General features: G+C 40.7%; 2 protein-coding genes across 2 annotated transcripts; one reads left to right on the top strand and one right to left on the bottom strand.

The window, feature by feature from the left end:
* Positions 1 to 581: 581 nt before the first annotated feature.
* On the top strand, positions 582 to 12,355 carry pstpip2 (proline-serine-threonine phosphatase interacting protein 2). Its single transcript, XM_005917313.3, has 14 exons — positions 582 to 703; positions 1,490 to 1,590; positions 3,194 to 3,268; positions 5,009 to 5,043; positions 5,152 to 5,258; positions 5,343 to 5,405; positions 6,013 to 6,111; positions 6,810 to 6,855; positions 7,147 to 7,226; positions 7,309 to 7,407; positions 8,322 to 8,418; positions 8,521 to 8,605; positions 9,532 to 9,569; positions 10,500 to 12,355. Exons 1-14 carry the CDS (start codon positions 668 to 670, stop codon positions 10,553 to 10,555), a joined length of 1,017 nt encoding a protein of 338 aa, XP_005917375.1. The 5' UTR covers positions 582 to 667; the 3' UTR covers positions 10,556 to 12,355.
* Positions 12,356 to 12,481: 126 nt separating this feature from the next.
* dhx29 (DEAH (Asp-Glu-Ala-His) box polypeptide 29) lies at positions 12,482 to 25,026 on the bottom strand. The gene is made up of 28 exons (XM_005917316.3): positions 24,752 to 25,026; positions 22,697 to 22,770; positions 22,481 to 22,594; positions 22,259 to 22,388; positions 22,010 to 22,152; positions 21,798 to 21,929; positions 21,460 to 21,586; positions 20,303 to 20,461; positions 19,493 to 19,661; positions 19,292 to 19,412; positions 18,781 to 19,170; positions 18,441 to 18,707; positions 18,212 to 18,355; positions 17,951 to 18,127; positions 17,079 to 17,219; positions 16,800 to 16,944; positions 16,552 to 16,672; positions 16,380 to 16,464; positions 16,160 to 16,248; positions 15,517 to 15,645; positions 15,245 to 15,320; positions 14,937 to 15,161; positions 14,531 to 14,667; positions 14,178 to 14,268; positions 13,772 to 14,074; positions 13,542 to 13,673; positions 13,016 to 13,112; positions 12,482 to 12,745 (listed from the first exon to the last, which is right to left on the bottom strand). Exons 1-28 carry the CDS (start codon positions 24,876 to 24,878, stop codon positions 12,690 to 12,692), a joined length of 4,101 nt encoding a protein of 1,366 aa, XP_005917378.1. The 5' UTR covers positions 24,879 to 25,026; the 3' UTR covers positions 12,482 to 12,689.
* Positions 25,027 to 25,038: the final 12 nt, after the last annotated feature.

Here is a 25,038-nt window from a genome sequence, read left to right as displayed (position 1 = left end):
AGTGTAATAGCCACCGAGAGAAAGGATCTAAAGGGATGGTTCAGTCCTGCACCTTGGGACAATGATGAATTGTCCATGAAGCTGAAGAGGTTGTTCATTAACATGGGCTATTTTTGATCTTTAGCAGCGACAGCTTCATGGACAGTTAATCCATTACTGTGCTACTGCTGGTATTACAGTACTGCAAGGTTTTCCTGTTTGTCTACATTGTGTTTATTTAACAGCTCTATTTACCGATTACGTTACAAATTAGGATTTCATGTTGTCTTACAGTGTACTACTTTTGTTTTATTTGTTGTTAGGGATAAACCCCCTCAAATCAACTACTTAAATCATGTTGTATTTTCTTGTTGTTCTTCTTCTTCTCATTATTATTATTATTATTATTATTATTATTATTATTATTATTATTATTATTATTATTATTATTCTCTATCATCGGACCAGTGTATACCATATGCAAACACTGTAAGTACGCCCATCAGCCATCAGGTGGCGGCAAAACCAAGCTCAGCGCAAGAGGTTTTTGGCGCTCCAGTTGTCACGTGAGTGCGCGTGCGCCACTTTGACGGGCTTCGTGTAGCTCTCGCCTGACAGTCGGCTCTTTCTCTTACATGGTCAGTGTGTGTTTGCGATAAAGCACCTGTCTGTTGCCTGCTCCATTTACATGATGAAGAACCTTCATTTTAAGGATTTCTTCTGGGTGAGTTTTTTTCTTGTCCTTTTTGTTTGTTTGTCTTTCTATGAAGTCGTGATTGGAATTAGAAACATTTTATTTTTTGATTCAGCTTCAGATGGTTTAATTTAAAAAAATTGTATTTTTGTATTGTATTAATTATTAGAAACGGGAATCCTGCTGAGGGATCTAACGTTTGTAAAATAGTATGGAAACAGGAGCATCAAAACTAAGCTATTAAAAACAGTTGACATGAACTGCTGGGGAGTTTTTGATAAGATTCATGTGTAACCAGACCGATATTTTATCAGATCACGTTTCTCTCTCTGCAGTGTAAATAGTGTAAATGTCATTTCCTTTAGTGGAGTAAAGAGTAAACTTCATAATCCAGCAGATTAGAGTGGAAATACTGAGAGTACCAATAACTTTGCTTCTACGCAACATAAGCAAATATGTGTAGTTAAATTTCACTACAGGATTTTTTGCATTGTCTAAATACGGCCTGATATGGTGTATTTTAAACCAATAAAAAGTCTGGCAAGTTGATTACAAGCTGTTGCCCTCACCTTAACTAAATTACAGAGATGCCTAGTCCCAAACATTAATTAAACTCAGAGTCAATTATTCTGAAGCTACAGTGCTCGTTTATGTCTGTAGGGATGTTTAAACAAGTTTAGCCAGTCTGGCTGTCGTACAGTTAAGACCTGGGTGTGGGAGAAGAGGTAGCAGAAGTACAGCTCTCTGTTTCTTTTAGGATATGTGTTTTGCTGTAAAACTGTCTGCTGTAATACTGTCTGTGCATCTTGCTGACAGAACTCGGACCTGACCTCCACTGTCGGGTATGATGCCATCATTCAGTATCTCAATGATGGCAAGAGGACATGCAAGGAGGTGGAGGATTTTATGAAAGCCAGGTAATGTCGTCATCCTTATATGTAATAATGCACAACTGATGGGATGTTTGGCTCTAACCGAAGTCTGCAAAACTGTGTTCAAGCTTTACATTTACAGGCCAGTTGTTGCCAGCGATGTATAACTGACTGCAAGATAGATAGATCTAGTGCACGTTTTGGCTGAAGGCATGCAATTATGATAAAGAGAGTGAAAAGAAAATAAACTCTGACAACGACAAGTGTAGTGGAGGAGGACAGCATTTTGAGATTAAGGACAGTACTGGAATACAACGAATAAAGTTGCCTAAAAAAGTAAATTTTTGTTGCTATAATCTAAAACAAAATCAGATGAATACATATTTTGATTATGAATTATATAGTCAGTGTAAAAGCTTTTGAGGAACTTTAGAGAGGTTATGTCATGAGTTTTTGATTAGTGAGGATTATTGTGACTTGCATTGTTGTCTTAACAAAGAGGAAACACAAACACGTCCTACCGTCTTGTAATTTGTGCAAAGGGCACTACTGCGGTTATATGATTAAATGCCAGAAAAGTAGTACAATTCTGCTTTCTAAAAATACTCCAAGGTTAATTCTGCGCACTGGAATGATGTGACGCATCAGGTTTTATAATAGAGACGTATAACCTTTCACATCTAATCATTAATTCCTCATATAATAATTAATCTGTCCGTGCTCTCCCACACACACATGCACACAGCAAAAAAACAAAAACACCCCACACATATAAAAGTCCAGTGTGTAGTCAGAAACGTGACCTAGTGAGGTTAATGCTATGAAAAAAGGAGGATATTATGCCACAACACAACTGGACGTTTCCTAATTTGGGACTCACCATTTTTAAACCGCAGTGGTTTAAAAAATATTTGTGGGAAGATTTACCAAAATAAAAGTAGAGTAAGGAAACACGGTCAGAGTGAGGTGTTTTGTGGGAAACGGCGGCAACAATCGAATTCTTTCAGCTTTCAGTTATGCAAAAGCAAATTCTTCAGGACACCAAAGAGCAGCCACGACAGCCCGCCCTCCTTAACTATATCTTGATCTGTTGTTGTGTAATTATATTTGAGATGTGTTAGCGTTGCATTTTACTTTAAGTCTCCTATTAGCATTGCTTAGCAAATTAAACAAATTGTAAGCGGTCAGCACTATAGCATTGTCATGCATTTGTATAGTAAAACTGTATTCAGTTGTATATTTATATGTATGTTTTTTAATATTTATCATTGTATAATGCATATTAGAATTGATTAATTATTTTCCATTTACTTCTCCAACATTGCTTAAATGTGCCTGTCAAAACTCTTCAGGGAAAGAACAGACTCCAATTATAACACCACACATGTAAATGTTGTCCTGTCTTTTTTGTATCAGTTAATAATTTAATATGGAAATTTATAACTTCTGAAAAATACTGATAGTGAAGCCTAAGGGATGTATAAATGTAAATTTGTGATTAAGCATTACCTTTCAGAGATGTCTAGTATGGGTTTTGCATGTAAATTCATATACAGTCTGTTGGCCGGCAGACTGCTCTGTTTGTTGGCCGAATCTTTGCATGTATGCTTTTACGCTGCCCTCACTCTCAATTGGTTGTTTCTTTCAGGGCGTCAGTTGAAGAGAAGTATGCCAAAGAACTCCTTAGTTTGTCCAAGAAGGTGTGTGGACACAGTGAGATGAAGTAAGCGACCTCTGTGTTGATATGCTGTTATTATGTGCTGTATTTACAGGAAGCCTCACCCCTTCTAATGCATGAGTAGGTTTCTGCAGTACTGACACAGTACCTTGTAGTCTGGACTCAAGTGTAGTGCAGAAAGTAACGTCAAAGAAAACAATGAGTCTAGTCACCAAAGGTTCTTGTTGTTGTTCTCAGTCTGTTTCACAAGTTGAATTTCGAAATTAAGTTTGAACTTCTGTAAAATTGACAGTTTGGTTCTTAATGTTGATGTAGTCAGATTTTATATGACACCGCTACCACGATCTTTTATTAGCAAGCCTAGTTCCTGTTTAATGAGTGCTCGCACTCATTATAGGAAGGAACGACTTAGCTACATAATTTACTTCTTGAAATCATAGTGCATTATTGATAGACTCATCTTTTAAAGATGTCCTATCAAAGGACTTACTTGAACTGCATTAAAGGCATTTTTCATCCATGTTTTTACAACAACCTTGAGATCAGTTAGAACGAGACAGAATCGATGTGCTGTCAGGTTGTACTTTCATTGTTCTGATAGTTATTTACAGCATTTCAGTTGATTTATTCTAGACAAATGAATTGGTGTTGTTTTTTTAAGAGTCAGACAGAACTGTCTGACTCACATTTCTATAATTAAAATAGTAAAGATGTCGCTGATTCAGAGGCCTGCCAGCCAGTTTCACTTTAGGGGGTGAAAAGGAAGAACTGTATAGAGAAAAATGTTATTCTTATTTGGCAAGTGAAAAATAACAAATTATAACTTTTTAGACAGAATACACAATTCATAAGACTATTTTAAGACCAGTCATATCACAAACTACGACTGGTATCAAATTACATGTATTATGTATTTAAAAGTAATTCATTAAACTTAGTAAATCTTTTAGAAAACCTCCACAAGACGTTTCCTTCCTCTTTTAAAATGTGAACATTTTATTTTCTCAGGTTTGCTTGCTTGTTTGCACCATAGATTGTGATATTTTAAATCCTGTGCATAGCTTATTTAGTTCTTCTTCTTCTTTTTTGGAGTCAAACGTAACTATATTTGGACAAGAAGATGGTATGCTAAATGCTACATCTCTGCTTGCAAGATGCACCAATAGACTATGTGGGTGCATTGGACAGACACGCATACATTTAGATTAGCCACATCAAGTTTATTTTATTTGCATGGCATGTTTAAAACAAAAGTAATAATAGAAAAGAGCAGGTTGTCTTTAGGAGGACCTCAAAGACCTAGAGGTATAAAGACATCTGTGATATATTGTGAAGCTGATCCACAGAGGGCTTTAAAAATGAATAAAGAATATTTAAATAAATCCTTTATTTCAGAATCAATTCAATTGTACTGTCAACTGAATTAAAACAGGACTGATGTTTTATCTTTATGTTAACTTGAGAAACTCAGAGTTGCAGTCTTTTCTACACAAGACATGATAGAGCTGTGGATGAGTGTTTTTAAGTACCGCCGAGGTTCTTCATTGGGCTGTCAAGTGTGTCAGGTAGCTAGTATCATCTATGTAAAAGTGAATATTGTTTTTATCACAGCTAGAGCCACAGGGTGACATGCATAATGAGAAAAGAAGAGGTCCTAAAATGGATCCTTGAGGAATGCCATATTTGATAAACCATTGATCATAGTCCAGGATGCATGATTTGTATTTGCAAGCTCCAACACCAAAAATTCAATGTGCAGAATAATGTCTTCTTCTGCTTTTTCAGCACATTAAAGAGATCCCTGGACATGTTGAAATTACGTAAGCACTTTTTTTCTTACCTTAATCATGCCTGATTCCTTAATTACCCTAATCCTTGACTATAAAATCTATGATGACTGCAATCTGAAGTATGCTTTCGCCCTGCAGAGACTGAACAAGTGAGTCTGTCACATTTACAACTCGCCCAAAACATGAGGGAGGAGGCCAAGAAACTGGAAGACTTCAAAGAAAAGCAGAAAGAAGCTAGGAAAAAGGTTTTTATTCACATTGCAATTCACTGAGATGTTGAATGCATTCAGGTAATATATTAATGATGATGCTGAACTTTGTCATTTTAGGTAGAACAACAAATGGATGCTCTCCACAAACAGAGGTCCTCACAGTACAAGAAGACAATGGATGTAAGTAAAAATAAAAATCTTCAAAGACCAACCAGGACTGATGACTTTTCTGCAAGAACATTTTTGCTTCTTTTAGTTGTGATAACAAAAACAATAGTTTGATATAATTAGTTTGTGGATTCAGTCACATGAAGTAGCTGCGCTGATTGGTCTGCAAAACCAAAGTCAAAAACACTTCTTTATTCAAATTTTAAGGTTCAAAAGCTGCAGTCCTAAGCTCGTGTTCTGTCCCGTGTTTAGTAAAATGAAAACCAGAAGTATTTAAACAATGTGGCCCCAAGCAGATCTCCCATTGGTGAGTCACGTAAGATAAGTTTCAATTGTGTTGTGAAAATGCCGCTCTTATCCTTTTGCCGTTCTTCCTCTTTGGTGGGGGAAGTTGTGTTTACCAGTCTGGGAAGTGAGGAGCAGGGCAGCGTTTAAAACCATTAAAATCTTTTCCAAAAGTAGAAGTGCTTGTCAGCTCTGTGACAATAGAAATCAGATGGTGGCACCAAAAGACATGGTCTCTATAGACTGACTTTATTTATATATTTGGGGAATTTCTTTTTTTTCATCAAAGTGTCAAAATACACTATTAAAGTACCTACTCTGGTTTTGTCTCAAGTCAAAGAAGACTTATGACCAGAAGTGTCGAGACAAAGAAGAAGCGGATCAGAACGTGAACCGAAACACCAACACCAACAACACCAAGCACATGGAAAAGGTACTGTGACAACAGCATTCACCTGCACTGATCAGTATCTAATGTGATATAAATGAATGAAGGGATAAATGCTAAAGGCATTATATCATTTATTGGCCCCAGTTTTGGACTTTGAACCTTGAAATCTCTTTGAACTCTTACACATATATATGTACTTGTATTTGCTGCTATGACTTTCACTTATTTAAATCACTGGTCACAATTTCAAGAGGCTTTATTCTTTTTTGAGTCGCTGAGACATCAATTGGAGTAAAAGTCTGTGTGTGAAACAGAGTACAATAAAGCAATATATGTGTGAGTGGGAGGGGGTAGTTGTGGCTTGTGGTAAATAAACGCCTTGAGCCTTCAGGGTAGAAAAGAGCCGTGTAAGTCCCAACCATTTACCACTGGAGTGCTTATTTCCGTTTTAGAGGTGTTGTTGTTAATGCTCATTTTTAAGGTGTCAACAAAACATATAACTGTACTTCAGAAAGCCTCAGTACTTAACAAGGAAGATGCAGACTGATGAACACATGGTTGCAAATGAAACAATAGTGTTTAGTGAGAAAAAGATACCCTTACTGGTTCTGACCCTCAGACTTCTGTTTATTATATCAGCTCATTGGTACAAAAAAAACAGGAATAATGTCTGTATGACCTTCAGTAGAGGGCTTTTCTCATTTTTAATATCTCATTCCTCCTTTTTTGTCATGTTTCAGCTCTACGCAAAAGCACAGCAGGCAAAACAGAACGCAGAAGAAGCAGGTAAGAAAGCAAACAACAGCAGGACGGAATGACTTAGCCTTTCGGTAACCCATTCACACACACTGTGATGATGCTGGCATCTTGGTCACGTCACCCCTGTGTGCTTAACTTCAATATGGCAACATCTTCATAGTGACCATGCTGGCATGGAGAGATTAAGTTTAGCATTACACTATAGTGCCAGTGTATAGCCTCACATAACTGGAAGCATAGCCGAACGTGGCTTAAATATTCTCAGTTAATGCGCTGAGTTTGCTCATTTATACTTTTTATACTGTCTTCCATTTACAGACAGGTTATACCAGCAGAATGTCACTACACTGGGAAAGATTAGAGATGACTGGATAAAGGAGCATATCAAAGCCTGTGAGGTGAGACAACAACCTTCGAGTTCTAACAAAAGCACACATTATGGAAATGGGCCGAGTGATTTTGTTTTTGTTGGCCCCTTAGATGTTTGAGAAGCAGTCAGTGGAGCGGATCAACTTTCTGAGAAACACAGTCTGGACTCACCTCAACCAGTTATCCCAGCAATGTGTGACCAGTGACGAGGTAAAGTTTCCAGTTGCCACGATCACTATAATCAGTATTTTTATATAAAGAGCGGGTCGAATGGTGGGAAATATCAGGGAGGTTGGTCATAAGGCCACTTTAGCGTCTCATTGTTTTGATTCTACAGCTTGTGACTTCGCTGTCTTGGCTTTAGCCCACTGGTTTTATGAACAACTGTTTTCAGCTCTACTACTTGGTCACACATTATAATATGACCCAAGAAAGGGGGGGATTTTGTTTTGTTCTGGACACTCCTTTTCTTTCAAAAGGATTGTACAGGAAAGCAGTGACTCCTTTCCTGTAACCTGGAAGTTTGGCAAGATTAATCCACTGATGTATAATACAATATACATCTTCCAATGTATGGAAAAATATTGATTGAATTTCCGCAAAATTTACAAGAAATTATGCAACACTAAATGACCCATCCATTCATCCATCCGTCAGTCCATTCTCTTGGACTTATCCAATTCAGGCTCACTGGAGCGTATTCCAGCTATTATAGGGCGAGAGACGGAACACCCTGAACAAGCCACCAGCACTTAAGCAGTATTTATACTCCAAAATACCCCAAATTTAGGCTGCACTTTAGTATCACAGCGGGGCTACTTAAATTTAACCATTAAAATGACTCAATATGTACTTATTTCTTCCTTGTTGTAAAAGACATGACATAATCCGTTATCTGCTTATACGGCTACGCTAATCTTAGTATCTGCATAAGCACAGACATTTGACACATTATATTTATACAGTCCGTTTTGCATTTATACCATGTTCTGCTCTCTGTATGTGTAAAAAACACAGTTATTTGCGGTTTAAGGTTCTTGGGCAACTTCATATATTTATATCTTTGTTGTGAGTTGCTTGGACTCTGAGCTTGTTTTACTGTCTTTTTTTGCATGTTCGCATAGCTCTATGAGGAAGTGAGGAAGTCACTAGAGCAGTGTGACATCCAGGAAGATATTGAACACTTTGTAAACCTCAGACAGACTGGTGATAAACCACCAGGTAGGACTCAACGACAGCACTGTATTTAAAGAGCTTCTTATCTAACAGCACAGTCTCATGAGTTACCAAAATGTCACCAATTTCCATCTTCCTCTCTAACAGTTCCGGTTGTGTATGAGAACTTCTATAGTGGTCAGAGATCTCCAACTGGAGCACCACCCTTTCGAATGCCTCCACCAGTCAACAGGTATGAAAGAGAAGGATTCCAGCAAAGGGTGGTGCCTGCCTCCTAACAGCATGGGAAATAATTATGTGATCCTCTGCTGAATTTGTTTGCTCACTTAAAATTTGTGGTAGTAACTTTAATGGAGAGAGACACATTATCAACAGGCAAACATGACTTAGTGGAGACGTTTCTTGTAGTTGGTCATCACTCTCTAAATCTAAATCTAAAGCAGCTCAAAGCTTCAGCTTCCTCCAAAGATTTTCTGTAGGACTGAGGTGGTTACCTCTTTATGGCCTTAAGTTTAGGGTCACTGTCACGCTGGAATCCATCCACAGCCTTCAGTGTTCTGGCTGAGGGAAGGAGGTTCTTGTCCAAGGTTTTTCGGTACATGGTCGCATTCATTGGCTCCTCAATGAGGTGAAGTCATTGTGTACCCTAAGCAGGAAAACAGCCTCAAAGCATGTTTCTACATCAGTGCTTGACTGTGGGGATGGTGTTCCCTGGGTCATTTCTCCCCAAGCCATCTCTGAATCATTTAGATGTTCACTGGGACAGGCCTCTACATGCGTCTTCTCCAACAGGGAGACTTTGCACTGTAAGATCTCAATCATTACAGCGTAGTGTGTAACTAAGGGTTTTCTTGGTGATTGCCTTCAGATCGTTAACAAGCTTCTCCCACGTAGTTTTGGGCCGATCCACCACCTTGCTCGTCATCATCCTCATGCCACATTGACACACAGTGGGGGGTTTTGGCTTTTTGGTTGATATTCTGCATCTCTCCATAAAAATGAGGAACTTTTCATTTCTTTGGAAGTGAGCAAACATACAAATTCAGCAGGGGATCAAATAATGATCTCTCTCACGCTGAAACCTGTTTTGCTACATGTGCAGAGCATTGTTGGGACACCTCTGATTCTTTGCTTTTTTTGCTCATATTCACTTTGCAGGAGGGGACCATTACCTCTGCCAACACAGAACAGTAATGGTATGTTTGCTTTATTTGTATTTAAATACAGTGCACTATCAAAGTAGACTACCAACCCTCAAAATTATCTACTGTCCAGAGACCCCAAAGGTCCCAGGTTCACTCATCATGTGAGCCTATGTACATTGATTTGTTTCAGTTACTGAAAGTACTCCAAGCTCCAGTCAACAAATATTTAATATAAAATTATCAAATGTTGTGCTTTTTGTGTGATCACAGCCAAACTTAAATTCAGAGCATACGGTCACAGAAATTGGAGTCCAAGCAAGCATTCAGAAATTGTTAAACAGTTTTCCAAACTGTTGCCAGTTGTACTGAGTTCCTGGGGAAATAATGAAAATTGCACCATCAGTCATTTTTACAAGCATAATATATTTTTTTTTTTAAATAGTTAAAAGCCCAATGAAAGGTCTTGTTTTATTAAGCACGCAGTCGGTTGTCTCGACAACATCTACAGTCCTAAAAATTGAGGCCTGCATAGTGAATCTTTAGGGTTTTTGTTTTGGAATACCTAAATGTGGTCACATTGTGGGCACAGTTTACCTGCTGCAGTGTTCATCGGGCAGCACAACAGCTTCACAGGCCACAGCTTTTACATCAAACTGCCAAACCAGCCAGTTAAGACATCTGCTTTAGTGTGGCGTAAATGTAGGGCCAAGCCTGCATTCCAGTCACATTTTACTTTGAGTAGAGCATGCTCAGTCAGCACTGAAATTAGAACTTTGACCTTGTGTTGTTGTGTAGCTTCCACACAGAAAACTGTAGGTCATAATAACCAGGAAATCATACTGGTATCTTCCAAACATGTTCTATTTGCATTTTATGTATTTGTGAATGTTTGAAACTGAATATTTGTGTATTTCCTTTGATCCATGCTTCTGCTTTTTACACTTAAACGTTAAATGTTTTTAATGTTTGCTTTTATTGCAGATGATTCGCACTACTCAACAGTGGAGGACGCAGGCTACAGTGTTATCCAGTACTAGCACACATATCTGCAGGAGGCATTACTGCACACACTGTGGACTGTTCTTTGTGTCAAACCTCAGGGTTACTTTGTACTTCTCCTCACTTCCTCTTTTATGATTTCCTGTAAAAGGAAGGTCATACCAAAGAGGAAAACGTGTGTCATAAATGCACATAGAGTTTTAGGTTTAAGTAATAGTGAACATTTTATTTTGGAGTACTTGATTCTGTTTTTAAAAGTAGAACAGACTTAAATGGTGATGCTTTTGCAGTACGTTAGTGATAAACAGCTACAGCTGTATTGTCGAATTCCTGTATTAATGTAGAGGCTCATTGTGCTGACAGACAGCCTTTTAATGTGTTGGTGTCATGCAAGGTTCTTTCTTCTACATGACTGCGTCACATTTTACTTTTAGTTATTTAAAAAAAAAATAGTCTATTCATATTTCAAACACAATAAGATCCTGTGTAATCTAGGTTTCATTTCCCCTTGAGTATGAAAGTGTCACGTCAGCTGACAGGTATACGAGAAAGCCTCATGCACACATAGTAGACACACCCTAGTCAAGTGCAACCTGCACCCAACACTTTTTCAGACAAGGGTTAAAGGTTTTATGCTCGGAACCAACATTCCTGTTATTAAAATGTGTGTGATGATGATTTATAAAATATTTCTGAATATTGGAGGAGGATTGTAATAGTTTCACTGTGTTTTTGTTTTTTTTCTTCTTCTGCCCATATTAACGACTTTTTGTAGCAAAAAGTAAATATTTGATTCTGCTGTTGGTTTTTGTTAAAGACATTGTTCTTCACTGCACTTCTTGAGACATTTTTATTCATTAAACAGTGTTTTTACAATACTGTACAAAAATCTTCAGACATTTAATAAATGCAACAATTTATTTAAACGTGTGCAAACAAACATGGAAATAAAGCGTACAATTCTAATGAGTTTGAAAGCCAATAGTACGATCGCATTTATTCAACAAGCCTGAACTCTTTTAGTCAAAATTGCTTCTAGTTTCTTTAAGTAGTCTACAGGAACAGTTCTCCAGGCTTCTTGAAGGACATTCAAAGCTCTTCTTCAAATGTTCACTGCCTTTTCTTCTGTTCTCTCTCAGGATGATCCCACACTGCTTCAGTAATGTTGAGATACAGGCTCTGGGGAGGCCAATCTATGACTGTTAGTGGGCATTTTTATGTCCAGGCATGCTTTCACTTCAGTGGCAGTGTGTTTAGGATCACGTGGTTGTGTTTGTCATGCTAAGAGATGAAGCTATTGCTGTCACACTCTTTATGTAGTATTGCGTTATTTATTGAAATCTGACTGAACTTTTCTACATTTTTAATCCTGTCACTTTTTGCATTTTTTTAAACAATGGTTAAAAGCCAAGATGCAGCTACAGCTACATACAGGTGGTTGTAGCCACCTCTCTCATCTTGATTCCAGTTTTTGTGCAGTTTGGCACACCTCAGCCTTTTCTCCCCATTCCCTTCCTTAAGAAGGACTTCTTGACAGCCACCAAGACCATTCCTGATGGGGCTTTGGCAAACAGTAGATAAATCATCTGAAGATCCCTCTCGTCTCCTGTGTCAGCTCTTTGAATCTTGTCGTATTCTAAGGACATGACTCTCAGATACTGTTAATCTGCTGTAGATAATTTTTATACCTGCAACTGCTTTTGTCCTCCTCTGTACAGTTTTCTATATATGCCAAGTTTTCAGCAAATAGCTCTTTGGGTTCAAAAACACTATTTTATGCCTGTTAATCTGTGTTTTCTTTGGCATTTTTTGTAGATTCGACTACAGAAATGAGAGGTGGCTCAAGGCTTTTCCACAGCACTGTAAATTGAGGCTCTTTCTGATCCCTGTGTTTATACAGGTTGTATGTTAGCTATAATATTTTCCCATGATCGTCATCCATGACAAAATAACCATTTCAAATATAAAACAAATCAGCTTTATTTTATTTGTTGTCTCATTTGCTTTTTTTTCCCCGTACATTTCAACATGACTTTATGCATCTCAAATTGTACAGTCCTCCTCAATGTGAGTAAAGAGTTCCTGGGAAGGGTCACTTCCTCTGTCCACTGGCTGCTAACGGTGTTTATTCTGCATGCTGGAGTGGGGTTCAGATCCTCAGTTGCTTTGTTGTTACGCAGCATACTCTGACTTGATCAGATCCAGAATTATCCGGATTGTCGCCTCACCTACATCAAGAACACTGAGTTAGATCTGTCTGTATGTAGCTTAGCTAAGCGATTAAACAATTAAATGTTTCCAGAGCAGCTTGGGCACAATTTTAGTCACTGCTAGTTTAATTCCATTTCCACACAGCAATATGTGAAGAAAACTCAAATGAAAAGACAAAATTCAACAATACACTTGTCTGTATCTCAGTATAACGACTCATTTCCTATGTACTATGTACATTATGTGGTGACAAAGACATTTTTTGGTGATAGAATGTGTCGGTTTACCCTCCAAATTCATCCTCGGGTTCTCCAGCTTCCTTTCAAGCAAAGAGTCCATCAACCTTCTCAAGTGTTTGAAGATCACACCGATCCGCACAGGAGCCTTTTAACGAGAGCGACACAAAGAGAACTTAATTCTGCAGCACTTTTCAGTAACACAGTTTAGATCTGCTGATCTAAACTGCTGAAAACTGCTGGAAAACAACAAACTGAGACAACAGTTCACACAATCTCACCAAAATTAGACAAAAGCTTGCAACAGCAGAAATTGAGAACAGCATTTTTCTATTTCTACTTTTGCAGATGGTAGGGTCAAAATTTGGTGCGAACAACACCAAAGCATGGTGGTGATGTGATGGTGTGGAGGATATTTTGTACCATCAGTGTACCATCTTCTGTTGAACATACCATGTCACAAAACTCAAATCATCAAACTGGTTTCTTGAACATGACAATGAGTTCACTCTACTCAAATTGCCTCAAATGGAAGCTATATTAAACTAATCCTAAAGAAATCCCCGTGACCTCTGACCTGGAAATGAATCCATCCATCCAAGGTGATGAGCCTCTCTCTGTGCTGAACATCAATGTCGCCTCCAAACAGCAGCATGGGGAAAGGAGAAATCAGAGTGGTGTCTCGAAGGTAGATCTTAGTGTATTTCACCTGCGGATAAAAAAAACGAACATGTTTTTAAACACAAGTGTGAATCACCGATAAGGCCTTCGCACACTCGTGCACACACACACACTCTTCATCCATACCTTCTCCTGGTACAGCAGCCAGCCATGCGTCTGCAGGTTGCGGTTAACAGAGGAAAAGTGGACCTGAGCCTTGCCCTGAGGCGTCTCCACTGTGCAGGCCACGCGCTCAAGCACGTCCACAGAAGGGGTACATAAAACCCGGGCCACGTTGTCATAGAGTCCAGCAGTCAGCACAGCATTCAGGACAGAGATCTGCTGCTTGGACATAGAGGCCGCCTGCGGCTTTAAGCTGGAGGAGGACGAGGAGCGAGACGACCAGAAACCCACCTGCTCCATCATCTTCATCAGCTCGCGCTTCACATCCTGCAGGGAAGATGGAGTCAGCGACATGGAATTAGATGGAAGAAGAAAAACTAATCCTAATAAAAAATGAAGTAATGAAGGTGCAGTGGACTCGAATCTTTACCTCTATTGTAATGAGAGCCGTTCGATTAAGAAAATGTTTCCTACAGTAGGACATTTCTCCTCTCGAGCCGTCAGTCTGTGAGTTCTTCCACCTGAAAGTATGATGATGGACACAAGTAAGTAACAAATAGCCTTCCTGAATGTCCTGACTTTTATCGTAATGGGCCTCCTGGCTTCTTTTCAGGCTGCTCTTTTAATAGATGTAGAATGTCTCCTGATGACTCACAACCACAAAGAAATCTAAAATAATGCATATCTAATGTTACTGTCAAAGAAAGGAAATGATTCCCGAACATTTCCTCTAATAAAATTATTAAACCCACGCCTTTTTAAAATCTTCAGACTGGTTCGTACCCCAGGTATGCGTTGTAGATGGTCAGGTGATCGGAGTTGGCTATTGCCAGTGCAGCTTTGGCCAGGTTCGCTTCTTCTTTTCTATTCATTGGTGTGAAGAAAGGAGACTTCTCTGTGATGGCTGCCGCGATGATTGCCTGAAACAAGTCTCTAGTTAATATTAGTTGGAAGATATGAAACAAAACAGTTCAGCCTGACACATACGGGATCACTACAGGTGATCCCGTATGTGTCATATCCCGTATAAGTCACTTGAAAATGCTACGTCCACATGAACAGAATCACCTTTTGGAGATTTATTTACCTGGATGATTGAAAATGCATTAAGACGTTTTAAAACAGTTCAACAAAACAAGATGTTATCCTCACACGCTTGGAACCAACCACACAGCACAGTTAGACTTACTATGGGCTCCAGGCAGCCCAGGATGGCTCCGTAGATGAGCATCTTGCCGATCTTCACGTTAACCGGCAGGCTCGCCAAATGGTGTCCAAGAGGGGTGAGGATGTGATCATCAGGGTGACACGCTCCGATCTTCCTCAGCAGGTTTACAGCATTGCTGACCGACTGGGGCTGAGGAGCATCCAGGGCGCGGCTCAGAAAGTCCTCCGGGGAGCCGTACTGACATTTCTACCGGACAGGAGGAAGAGGAGTCAAGTGATTTCCCCGTGTGGGAATTTTTGTTTCTGTGCGAATCACAACGGTGTAGATACCATGATATGGAGACAAAGCTCCTCAAGTGGGACCCGCAGAATCTCTGGAATGGAGTAATCCATGAAGATATCAAACCTAAATTTAGGAGGGTGTTTAAAAAAAAAGAAAAAAAGAGCACAACAAATTAGCACATGACCTAAAACTGGAAAGGTTTTGCTTACTGTCTTTTCTGCTGACTGCATTCTTGATAAGATGATATAAGGAAGTATTTCTTGCTTTCTGGACTTGGTTCCATCCAGCTCTCTGCATTAGTGGACGATGAGCTTCATACCTGTATTTTGGATAGAGCCTGAAGCAGAAGCCATTTCTGACACGTCCTGCTCTTCCCTGCCTCTGGAGGGCGCTGGCTTTGGAAATAAACGTTTCCACCAGGGAACTCATCTGGCTGCTCTCGTGATACCTGAAAGACGACGACAGAGTGGAGTTAGTTATGTCTATGCATGTAACACACAAGCAGGTACTTATTATTCATGTTTGTGTCATCTTTTCCTAAAAATTCCTAAATGACACGATACAATAAAATCTGGTCGAGAGATTTGGGGTAATTTTTTTGTTTATTATCTAGTGCCACGTGGTCAAAAACTGTCCAATATCTTTCTTGTCTTCCCACTAATAAAAAGACAACCAAACTCCAACAACGTTGGGACTCTGTGTAAAATGTAAATAAAAAACAGAATTCAAGGATCTGCAAACCTCATATTTGACCGTATAAAAGATTTCAAATGTTGGTACATTTCTCCAATTTAAACATTTGTTTTCTCTGTTCTATTGTGAATAAAATCGCGGCTTTATGAGATTTGTAAATCATTGCATTCTTTTTTGTGATTTTTTTACATTTTGCACAACTTTCCAACTTTTGTGGACTTGAACATACTGGGCAAGATCCATTTCTGTTGCTGTTCTTGAGGTCTTACTTATTTTCTTTGGTCTTCCCAGTGTCGATGACGAACACAACATCAGGAATCGTCACACCTGTCTCGGCAATGTTAGTCGACAACACTATCTAAAAGTGACACAAAGCAGAGACAGGATTTTTGTTCTGTTTAACACATGGAAGGATCAGTTATGATGCGAAATACAATTTGTGTAATATTTCTTTGACTGTTTCTATGATTGTAGAACATTTTGAAGTACCTTTCTAACCCCACTAGGGGGCACTGTAAAGGCAGCGGCCTGATCCTTGGACGAGAGGGTCGAGTGTAGAGCAACAATCCGGTACCTTCAAGACAGACAAACGTGACAGTGAGGCAGGGGGAAGTTTGTGTCACCACTTCTTTTAGATTACTGATCAGTGCGTGCACGCCACCTGGTTTTATCCCGAAACCTCTTGTCTGAGGACAGCAGGTCGAACAGCTGCTGGATATGAGCCAAACCTGGCAGGAACACGAGAATGGCTCCATCCACATCCACAAACTGTGGAGCTTTGTCTGGCAGCGGCACCAACAGCAAAACAGGACAAAGTTTTAAAAAACAAACCAAACTCCCCCCCGGATATTTCATATTTAATATAGAGAACATGAATGAATCTGTGACAAATGCTGCCAGTTTGTGTACCTAGGTAGTCTATGAGGTCAACAAGCAAGTCCATGTTGATCTTATTAGGGTTCATATACTGCAGCACATGTCGGGTCCTGCTGCTGAAGTGGTCGAGGTCAGGACCCAGGTCCCAGCCCGAGGACGAGTCCCTCACTATCACTTCCTGGAACAACGGGGAGCACATTGATGAGCTCATACTTAGGAATAATTTACAGGACAGTGACAGTCCACTCTTGTTTCAGAGTCCTGGTGAGGCATAAAAGGACAAGACAAAATGGTAAGGAGAGCCGACATTACCTGGTGCTGCAAAGTCTTGCCACCTTTTTGTGTGACAGAGATTGTCACTTCCTCTTCTTCTTCAAGAATTTTCTGGCTGTACTCTGAGTCCTTTTCTAAGACGTATCCCGTCTGCTCCACTATGTCCTCCAAATGAAACACCTGAAGGAATAAACAAAGACACACACATTGTTGAAAACGTTTAAGCTTCTTGGCCTTATCCTTGCTCCCTACTTTCATTCATGGTGGCCAGAAACACATACAGGTCATCCCTGATATTCAGCGTTATTTGCAGTTCTATCATTTTGGGCTTTCTACGAAGGATGGCTAGCCTCTCCCTTAGATTTAGGGTGAGGAGTTCACTCATTCAAGAGTAAAACCGCTACTCGTTAACATTGAAAGGAGCAAGTTGAGGTAGTTCAGGCATCTGATTAGGATGAGATGTTCCGGGAATATTCTAGCAGGAGGATGCTCCAGGGGTAGACCCAGGACACGTTAATTAATTCAGTGTTTATCTGGGGACCCGGACACAGATAAGTGGAAGAAAATGGATGGATCTTTTTTCCAATTGGCTCCCCCTTGTAAACAAACGTTTTAGAGCAGCAGGTGAGTGGGACTGAAATGTTAAGGATATCCACTCTCGCTGACATTAAACGGAGACAAGAGTAGAAAAAAATCTTTGAAAGCCTCAAGATTTACAGCAACTAAAAGTTTAGAGATACTCTGGTCATGCCTAAAGTCAGAAATGACAGACAGCAGAATAACAGGAAGGATAGGCTAACAAGACAACTTCATAACTTACTGACTTAAAAAAGAAAAGTCCTCCAGTGCTTATACCCCTGGAGTCCACGGTTGGATGCTGAATGAAAACAAACTGGTAAAGCTTGTCTTACCTCCACTGGGAAGGTCCTGCCAGGAATGCTGATCACTGGGCAGCGGTTGAAGTAGTTGGAGAACTTGTCACAATCCACCGTGGCACTCATGAGGATCAGCTGCAGATCAGATCTCTTCATCACAACATCCTTTAGGATGGTTAGCAGGAAGTCTGACTGGACACTGCGCTCATGGACCTGAGAGGATGGAGTTTAATATGCTGAATTAGAAGAAGAAGAAGGAGGATGAGAAGAAATGCATCCATAGCTGTAAGTAAGTACCTCGTCTACGATGATGTGAGTGAGAGAGGTGAGGTGCCGGTCGTGCTGTAGCTTCCTCAGCAGAACTCCAGTGGTACAGTACAGCAGGCGCGTCCAGTCTCCGGACTGATTCTCCATCCGGATCTGGTACCCGCACAATGATGACTAAATTCAAGATGAAACGGGGTCAGTACGGCAGGCTACGGTGTGATAAACATGTAGAAAGAAAGAAAAAAATAAGCATTTTCACCTTTGACCCTGGTCCATCCTCACAGCCTAGCTCCTGGCTGACTCTGCACGCCAGACTCATGGCAGATATTCTGCGTGGCTGAGTCACCACGATGTTGCAGGGCTGTGCCGCTGTTCCCCCGGTCAACAGGTCCTCCACGAGGAACTGAGGAATCTGAGTGCTCTTCCCACTACCAGTCTCGCCGGCCACCACCACCACAGGGTGGCGCTGCAAAGCCTCAAGGACTCGATGTCGGTGCTGAAAGACGGGAAGCTGCTCTCGCTCTGCCTTGAAGGTGGGACGCACGTTTAATAACACGGCTTCATTCAGTGCAAACGTGGAGAAGTTCAAGCGTATTTACCTGCAGTTTGCGGGCGAGCGGTGACTTCTTCAGCTTTAATAAGAGCTCTCTGGCTGCCTCCAGATCAGCTACCTCCCTCCTCCCACCTCTTTTCTCACTCTTGTCCTCCTGCTCTTGTCTTTTCTCCCCGATATCAAGACCGGCCAAATTCTCCCATGATTCTTCCGGCTCTTCATCACCATCTGCGCTCGATGCATGCTTCCCTTGGGACTGAGACTCCTGCCGTTGGCTCTGGTTCTGCTGCTGTTTGAGTCTGGTCAGCAGGCGGGAGATGAACTGGTCTCGAGGTTTGTTGGCAGCAGTGCGGCTCTCCTCCTCTTGCTGCTGCTCGCTGTCTCTCCACTCCAGCCACACATCTCTGTAGGTTGGAGGAAGCAGCTGGTGCACCGACTTTGTGAGAGAATAACAGGGGAGAGAATTCAGTGCGCGCACATAAGACGAATAAAACAAAGCCAAAATGTAGCAGGCCAAACCCCTAAAACTACTGCATCATGTACGCTGTGACTGCTACCTGTCCTTTAACCATGTTGTAGAGTGCCAGAGTGGCTCCCAGATGTTGAGCTTGCATGCTGTCCTCTGTCAGGATGGTGGGACAAACTTCCAGAACATCATCTGGCCTCTGAACACGCACTCTGGGGCAAAGACATCACTTGGAATACGTGAAACAGCCAAGTACGTGAACCAAAAACCAGAAGCACGGAGACACACTCACTTGCATCTCCAGTATCTGCCGCAAGCAACCTTATGAAAAGCAGGCGGCGGGCTTTTTGGCAGGTTCTTTCGGACCCAGTCAATAAGGAACTGTTTGGGAGACTTTCCGGTCCAGCTGCGAGCCGTGTAGTCAAAGTTGCGGATGTCCTTGGGCTCATTCTTCTTCACAACTGCAAGAAAGAAAAGTAAGAAAAGGTCAGATTCTCAAAGGGATCTTACAGTGCACATTTTAATGCTTGTCCTTATTTACAGTAAATCAGCTGATGCGTTCATTAAACGCGCTGGATGCTGATTAAACGTGGCAACAATGACTTCTTTCAGACTGCAGATGAAATGATCAGTTGCACGAAGGTCCAGTATAAGATAAAGAAGGATTATTATGAACCATCAATCCTGCAAAGCCACACTATTAGCACATAAGTGAAAAAAAGTAAACTGAGCATAATAGGTCCCCTTTGAATAACGTGTAAAAAAAAAATGTTTCCTCTTCTGTGCACCTTTGTGAACAACATAAACATCCTACACGTTTCTACCTTACACAAATGAAGGACATTTTCCCTCAACGTCTTTGACCACCTGTGCAGATTATTACGATTCACCCAAACCATGAGCAGAGATCATCATTGAGGACAAACTCACATTTACATGTTATTCAGTTTTGTGAATGGATTTTTTTAAATCCATAAAGCATGCTTTTGCAGTTGCACACAATTTCCTGAACTGTGACATTCCCTAAAGCTACTGTACGATACATAAAACACGCACAGCCTCTATTATGTGTCAGTTTGGCTCACAAAGTGTACCCGTGTACCTTTCTCAGCCGGCGGGTCCTTCTCAGCTTGTTCAAATAAACTAAAGCCGAGCTCTTCTTTGTCCTCCTTCGCAGGAAGTATTTTCTTTTCTTTTTGAGGGGCGTCCACCACTTTTATGGCTGGATTGAACATAGGGTGGGACTCCAGCTGCTTCATTTCTAGAAAATAAAAACACCGTGTTCAATTTAAAAAAAAATATCTTAAATATCCCCACAGGAAACAGTATACACTCACAGGCCACTTCATTAGGGACACCCGTTCAACTGCTTTCTTAACACAAACATGTCATCAGCCAATCACATGGCAGTAATTCAAACATGGTCAAAACACCTTCCTGGAGTTCAAAGCGAGTGTGTTGGTACCATCTGATCATTCAGATTGCTCATGTGCACAACCATCTTCAGGGCTTACAGAGAATGATCTGAAAAACTGAAAGGATCCAGTGAGAAGCAGGCCTCTGGGTGAAAATGCCATGTTGATGCCAAAGGTCAGAGGTCAGTGTAGAATGGCCAGAAACTGCTCTGTGCTGATAGAAAGACAAGAGTACCTCAAACAGACACTTGTTACAACCAAGGTATGCAGAAGATCATCTGGGAAAGCACAAAATGTCAAACTTTGAAGCAGATGGACTACAGCAGTGGAAGACCCCACCAGATTCCACTCCTGTCACCTAATTATCACCCAGCCTAATAAGTCTTGACTTCTTCTGCTACATTCGGATGGTAGGCTCAGAAGTTGGAGTAAACAGCATAAAAGCATCGATCCATCCTGCCTTGTGTCAGTGATTCAGGCTGGTGATGGTAATAGCGTGGGGATAATTCCTTGCCACACTTTGAGCCCTGTGGTACCATTTAAGCATCATTTAAACACCACATGTTGTCCATCCCTTTATGACCACAGTGTGCCCATCTTGTGATGGAAGCTTCCTGCAGCAACTGTGTGATGCTGTCATATCAATATGGATAAAATGTCTGGGGAATGTTTCCAGCACCTGGCTGAATATATGCCACGAAGAAGGCAGCTCTGGATGCAAAAGGGCTCCAACCTGATACAAGCAAACTGTACCTAATGAAGTGGCCTGTGAGTGTATGTAAACGCTTTCTTTTGCAAAATGAGTTTACAGCTTTGTCTTAGTTTTATGTACACGCACACACACCTTGCTGTATGATGCGTATCCTGTCCTGTGCCATCCTCTGCCCCGCCTTGTCTGCTTTGGTCTTGGCAGCAGCTGCCATTTCTTTAGCGTCAAACAGCTGAGCAGTCAGTATCAAATACCTGTCATTCTACACAGCAAAAAAGAATACAGACATATTAATGAAAAATCAGCTTCCTAAATGACATTTACTTCAAAAGACGATCACATTTTTAACATCATACAAAGGCTGGTAAGAAAATCTCATAGCCTTAGTTTAACATTTTGGAATATGTGTCTGTTTTCTCTTATAATTGTAAATGAAGAGAATCTCAGAATTCAGTGGCTCTGATTGTACTTACTGGATCAAACTTCTCTTCCAGTTCAGGATTGCATGTCTTCTTCCCACCTTCCTCTTCCTCCTCTTCACTGCTTTGTTCTGCATACCTTAAGATCCAATCCTTCATGCTGGCAGCTTCATCCTTCTCTGTGGCCTGCCAAGCACCACACACACACTTAGAAACTATTTGACAGAACACCTCCTTTTCGTCGAACACACCCTCTCTGTACAAACCTTGGCGATCTCTCTGCGGGTGGTGTTGTTTGACACTTTAGGGCTCTGAGCTGCAGGTTTCTGCTGGACTGGAGGCTGAAATCGAGGCCGGTTCTTCTGACTCTCCTCCTGCATCTGCTGGCTAAAACCATCTGGCAGCTCCTCTAGCAAAACAGATCATAAATCCAGAAAGTTACTCTTCTACCTTTAAGGACTCCCACGATGATGATGACGATAATGATGTTTGGATGCCTGCTGATGCCGTATTACCATCTTTAAGGTTGAGGCAGAGCCAGTCGAGAGCAGAATGGAGATCTCCTCCGTACAGGATGCTACTCTTCATCGCCTCTTCAATGTGCTCCCTTTTAAAGTTAAACTTCTGTAGAGCTGTGTACAGGTCCTGAAAGCACATCAGGAAAAAAACAGCAGGGATGCAAAACACTAAAACTTAGTGTGAGTCAGCTGGAAGGAACCAAAGTGTTTTGTATTTACCAGCAACTTCTTGCTTGTAAGTCTTCCTGATATGGGCCCCTTGTCACCATTCTCCTGTCTGAACTCATTGATCAATTTGATAATCTTCTTCTCCAGGTCAGCTTGGATAGCAACCTTTATTGAAAGGTAAAAATCACACCCAGTGTTATAATAATACAAGTTGTTTTTTTAAACGTGAAAGCTACTTGACACAATATAATAAGCTTTTTGACTTACTTTAAGAATGGACTTATCGGAGACCCCACCAGTGTCCACCTGGGCGGTGTTGGTAAGACTGTAGGTCTTCGGAGCTGGAGTGAGGACAGACAGAGCAACAAACAGACACCACTGCGTCAGACTTCAAGTTAATCCACTATTCACGTTTAAAATAAATAAATAAATCATGTCATTGATTTACTAACAGGTTTATTGTTTTACAGGCTGGAAAATATTTTTTAAATATTTTTTGGCATGGCCCCCAGACCCTATCGTTTTACAGCATACCTTACGTTATCTAAAAAAACCCAAAAAACAACAACACAAAAACAAAAACGGTAACTTGAACCTCAAGAGAATTAAAAAACTATATTTTTATATTATTAATTACAGTAAAACTTGTGGTCTTACAGGTCAAGTTTTTTATTTATTTATTTTAATTTAATTTAATTTTTTTTTACATATTTACCTCAAGAAAAGGGCAAAAAAACAAAAACAAAACCTTTTTTCAAAAGTTTTTTTCTTTCTTTTTTGGACAATTTGGAGCAGCTGCAGGAGTGTCTGTAAAAGCATATTTTGAAGAAAGTGGAGCTCGGCCTTTTACCTGCGAAGCTGATGGGGCAGGTCAGGTTTCTTTTGTTTTGTTAAGTTTTGTTTTATTGTGCCCACCATGGTACATTTCATCCTGAGAAGTTCTTGTTCAAGATCAGAGATGGTAAAGAAACTGTCATAGGTGATACTGTGTCCCCGCAGTTCAGTAGTCAAATCAAGGACTAGATGTTTTCCTTTGTTTTTTTAACCACTCGCCGGTTTGCCTTTCGAAATCCTCCAGTCATCTTTGATTCCATGCACAGCTGGTTTTTGCATCCCTCACATTAAGTCGTATTTACCTGACTTGCTGGATGTATTGCCAGAAGGAGTACAAGTTGGAAAACGTTCATCTTACGTCACCTCTGGCCCTGGTCTGAGCATCAGACAAAGGAGCTGCACCCATCTCTCCCAGACATCCTTGATGGGAGCAAGCTTGTCAGCATCCTAAAGACTATCAGCAGTCTCATTGCAGGATCTCAACACTTCAACAAGAACACAAAGTGCAGGCATCCAGTTATTCCTCATCACTGCCATTCTAAATGTCACCATGGACTTCTTTTTCATTCAAGATCAGATGCATCTTTGTCCTCCTGTTGATAATCTATACTGTCCTCCTTCTATGAGGGTCATCCATATTGCTGTGCTGCAAACCGGAGATGTGTATTCTGCCAGGAACCGACTAAACTGAGTTGTTCTGTACACATCTGTCCATTTCCATCCGGATGACTGTGTCAGGGAAGCAGTGGGGATAAAGGGGGCTGTTTGTTCAGGGAAGGAGACAAACAGTTAAAGAGAGAAGCCCCTAACTTCTCTCTGACTGTGTTAGTGAGCTCACAGTGTTTATGATTTCCGTTTTGGCACTAATTATTGTCTTATATTATAACTGGGTTGAAACTGACCCCAACAACACAAAGGTCATAATTTTCGCCAGAGCTTTTTGTAATTTAGTGAAATTAAATTTTCTTTTGTTTTGTTTAAACAGAGATTCCGACAAAGTCAAAAAGGCTTCATGTAATAAGCCAATTTAAAAGGCACTTTTATGCTTTTAAAATCTAAAAATGGATCAGTGTCGATCCCAACCCAAGAGGAAGGTAAAGTGCTTGATGATTTAGTGGACCGCCTCTATGTGATTAAGAGACTGAAATAATGCTGTGCATGATTCTCATCTTATGTGTTTTGCCACAAATGGTTCTTTAACTTCATTTGGAAACAGCATATTCCATGAATATTAATTACAAGGCACTACATGCATGACATTATGATTGGGAGCTGAGCCCCCCTAAAAGTTTGAACCTAGAATCGCCCCTGTTGATGTTAAAAAAAGTAAATCCAGTAATAGTACAGGAAAATATGTGTGATTAACCCATGTCATGCTCCATATTTCTGCCTGCTAAATTCATACTAAAATCTTATTAATTGGAGTGAAAATACAGTGCAAACGCCTTAACCGTGGAGTGAAATGTTCACGCTGTGAGTGATTTTCACCTTTAGATTTGCTGTCTTTAGCCGGCTTGCTGGTGGCTGCCTGTTTCCTCGGCTCCTCGACCACTCCATTCCCCGGTGCGGCTGGAGCACTTGCTTGCGGTGGCGATTTCTTCTTCTTCCCCCCCATTAGGTCATCCAAACGCTGCCCGCTTTTGAGTCCTTTATGTGCCTGAGTGATGGGAAGACATCGGCGAATTGCCGGACAGATGTAAAGATATCAAATCAAGAGCGAACCTGAGAAAACGTTTTCTCCCCTTTTGCCCCGCACAGTTGCCGTAGCGGAAGTA

Source organism: Haplochromis burtoni, unplaced genomic scaffold (assembly GCF_018398535.1).
Source record: "Haplochromis burtoni strain Fernald_Lab_line unplaced genomic scaffold, NCSU_Asbu1 Contig_23, whole genome shotgun sequence".
NCBI classification, from domain to species: domain Eukaryota; kingdom Metazoa; phylum Chordata; class Actinopteri; order Cichliformes; family Cichlidae; genus Haplochromis; species Haplochromis burtoni.
This window is presented reverse-complemented; position numbering and strand designations above follow the sequence as displayed.

Coding starts and splice junctions, on each gene's coding strand:
- dhx29 (XM_005917316.3), bottom strand. CDS start 24,878: ATGGGGGGGAAGAAGAAGAAATCGCCACCGCAAGCAAGTGCTCCAGCC. Junction 14,075..14,177: donor CGGCTCTCATTACAATAGAG/GTAAAGATTCGA, acceptor TCTTCCCTGCAG/GATGTGAAGCGCGAGCTGAT. Junction 13,113..13,541: donor ATGGATGGATTCATTTCCAG/GTCAGAGGTCAC, acceptor TCTCGTTAAAAG/GCTCCTGTGCGGATCGGTGT.
- pstpip2 (XM_005917313.3), top strand. CDS start 668: ATGATGAAGAACCTTCATTTTAAGGATTTCTTCTGG. Junction 5,259..5,342: donor AGAAAGAAGCTAGGAAAAAG/GTTTTTATTCAC, acceptor TTGTCATTTTAG/GTAGAACAACAAATGGATGC. Junction 8,606..9,531: donor ATGCCTCCACCAGTCAACAG/GTATGAAAGAGA, acceptor TTCACTTTGCAG/GAGGGGACCATTACCTCTGC.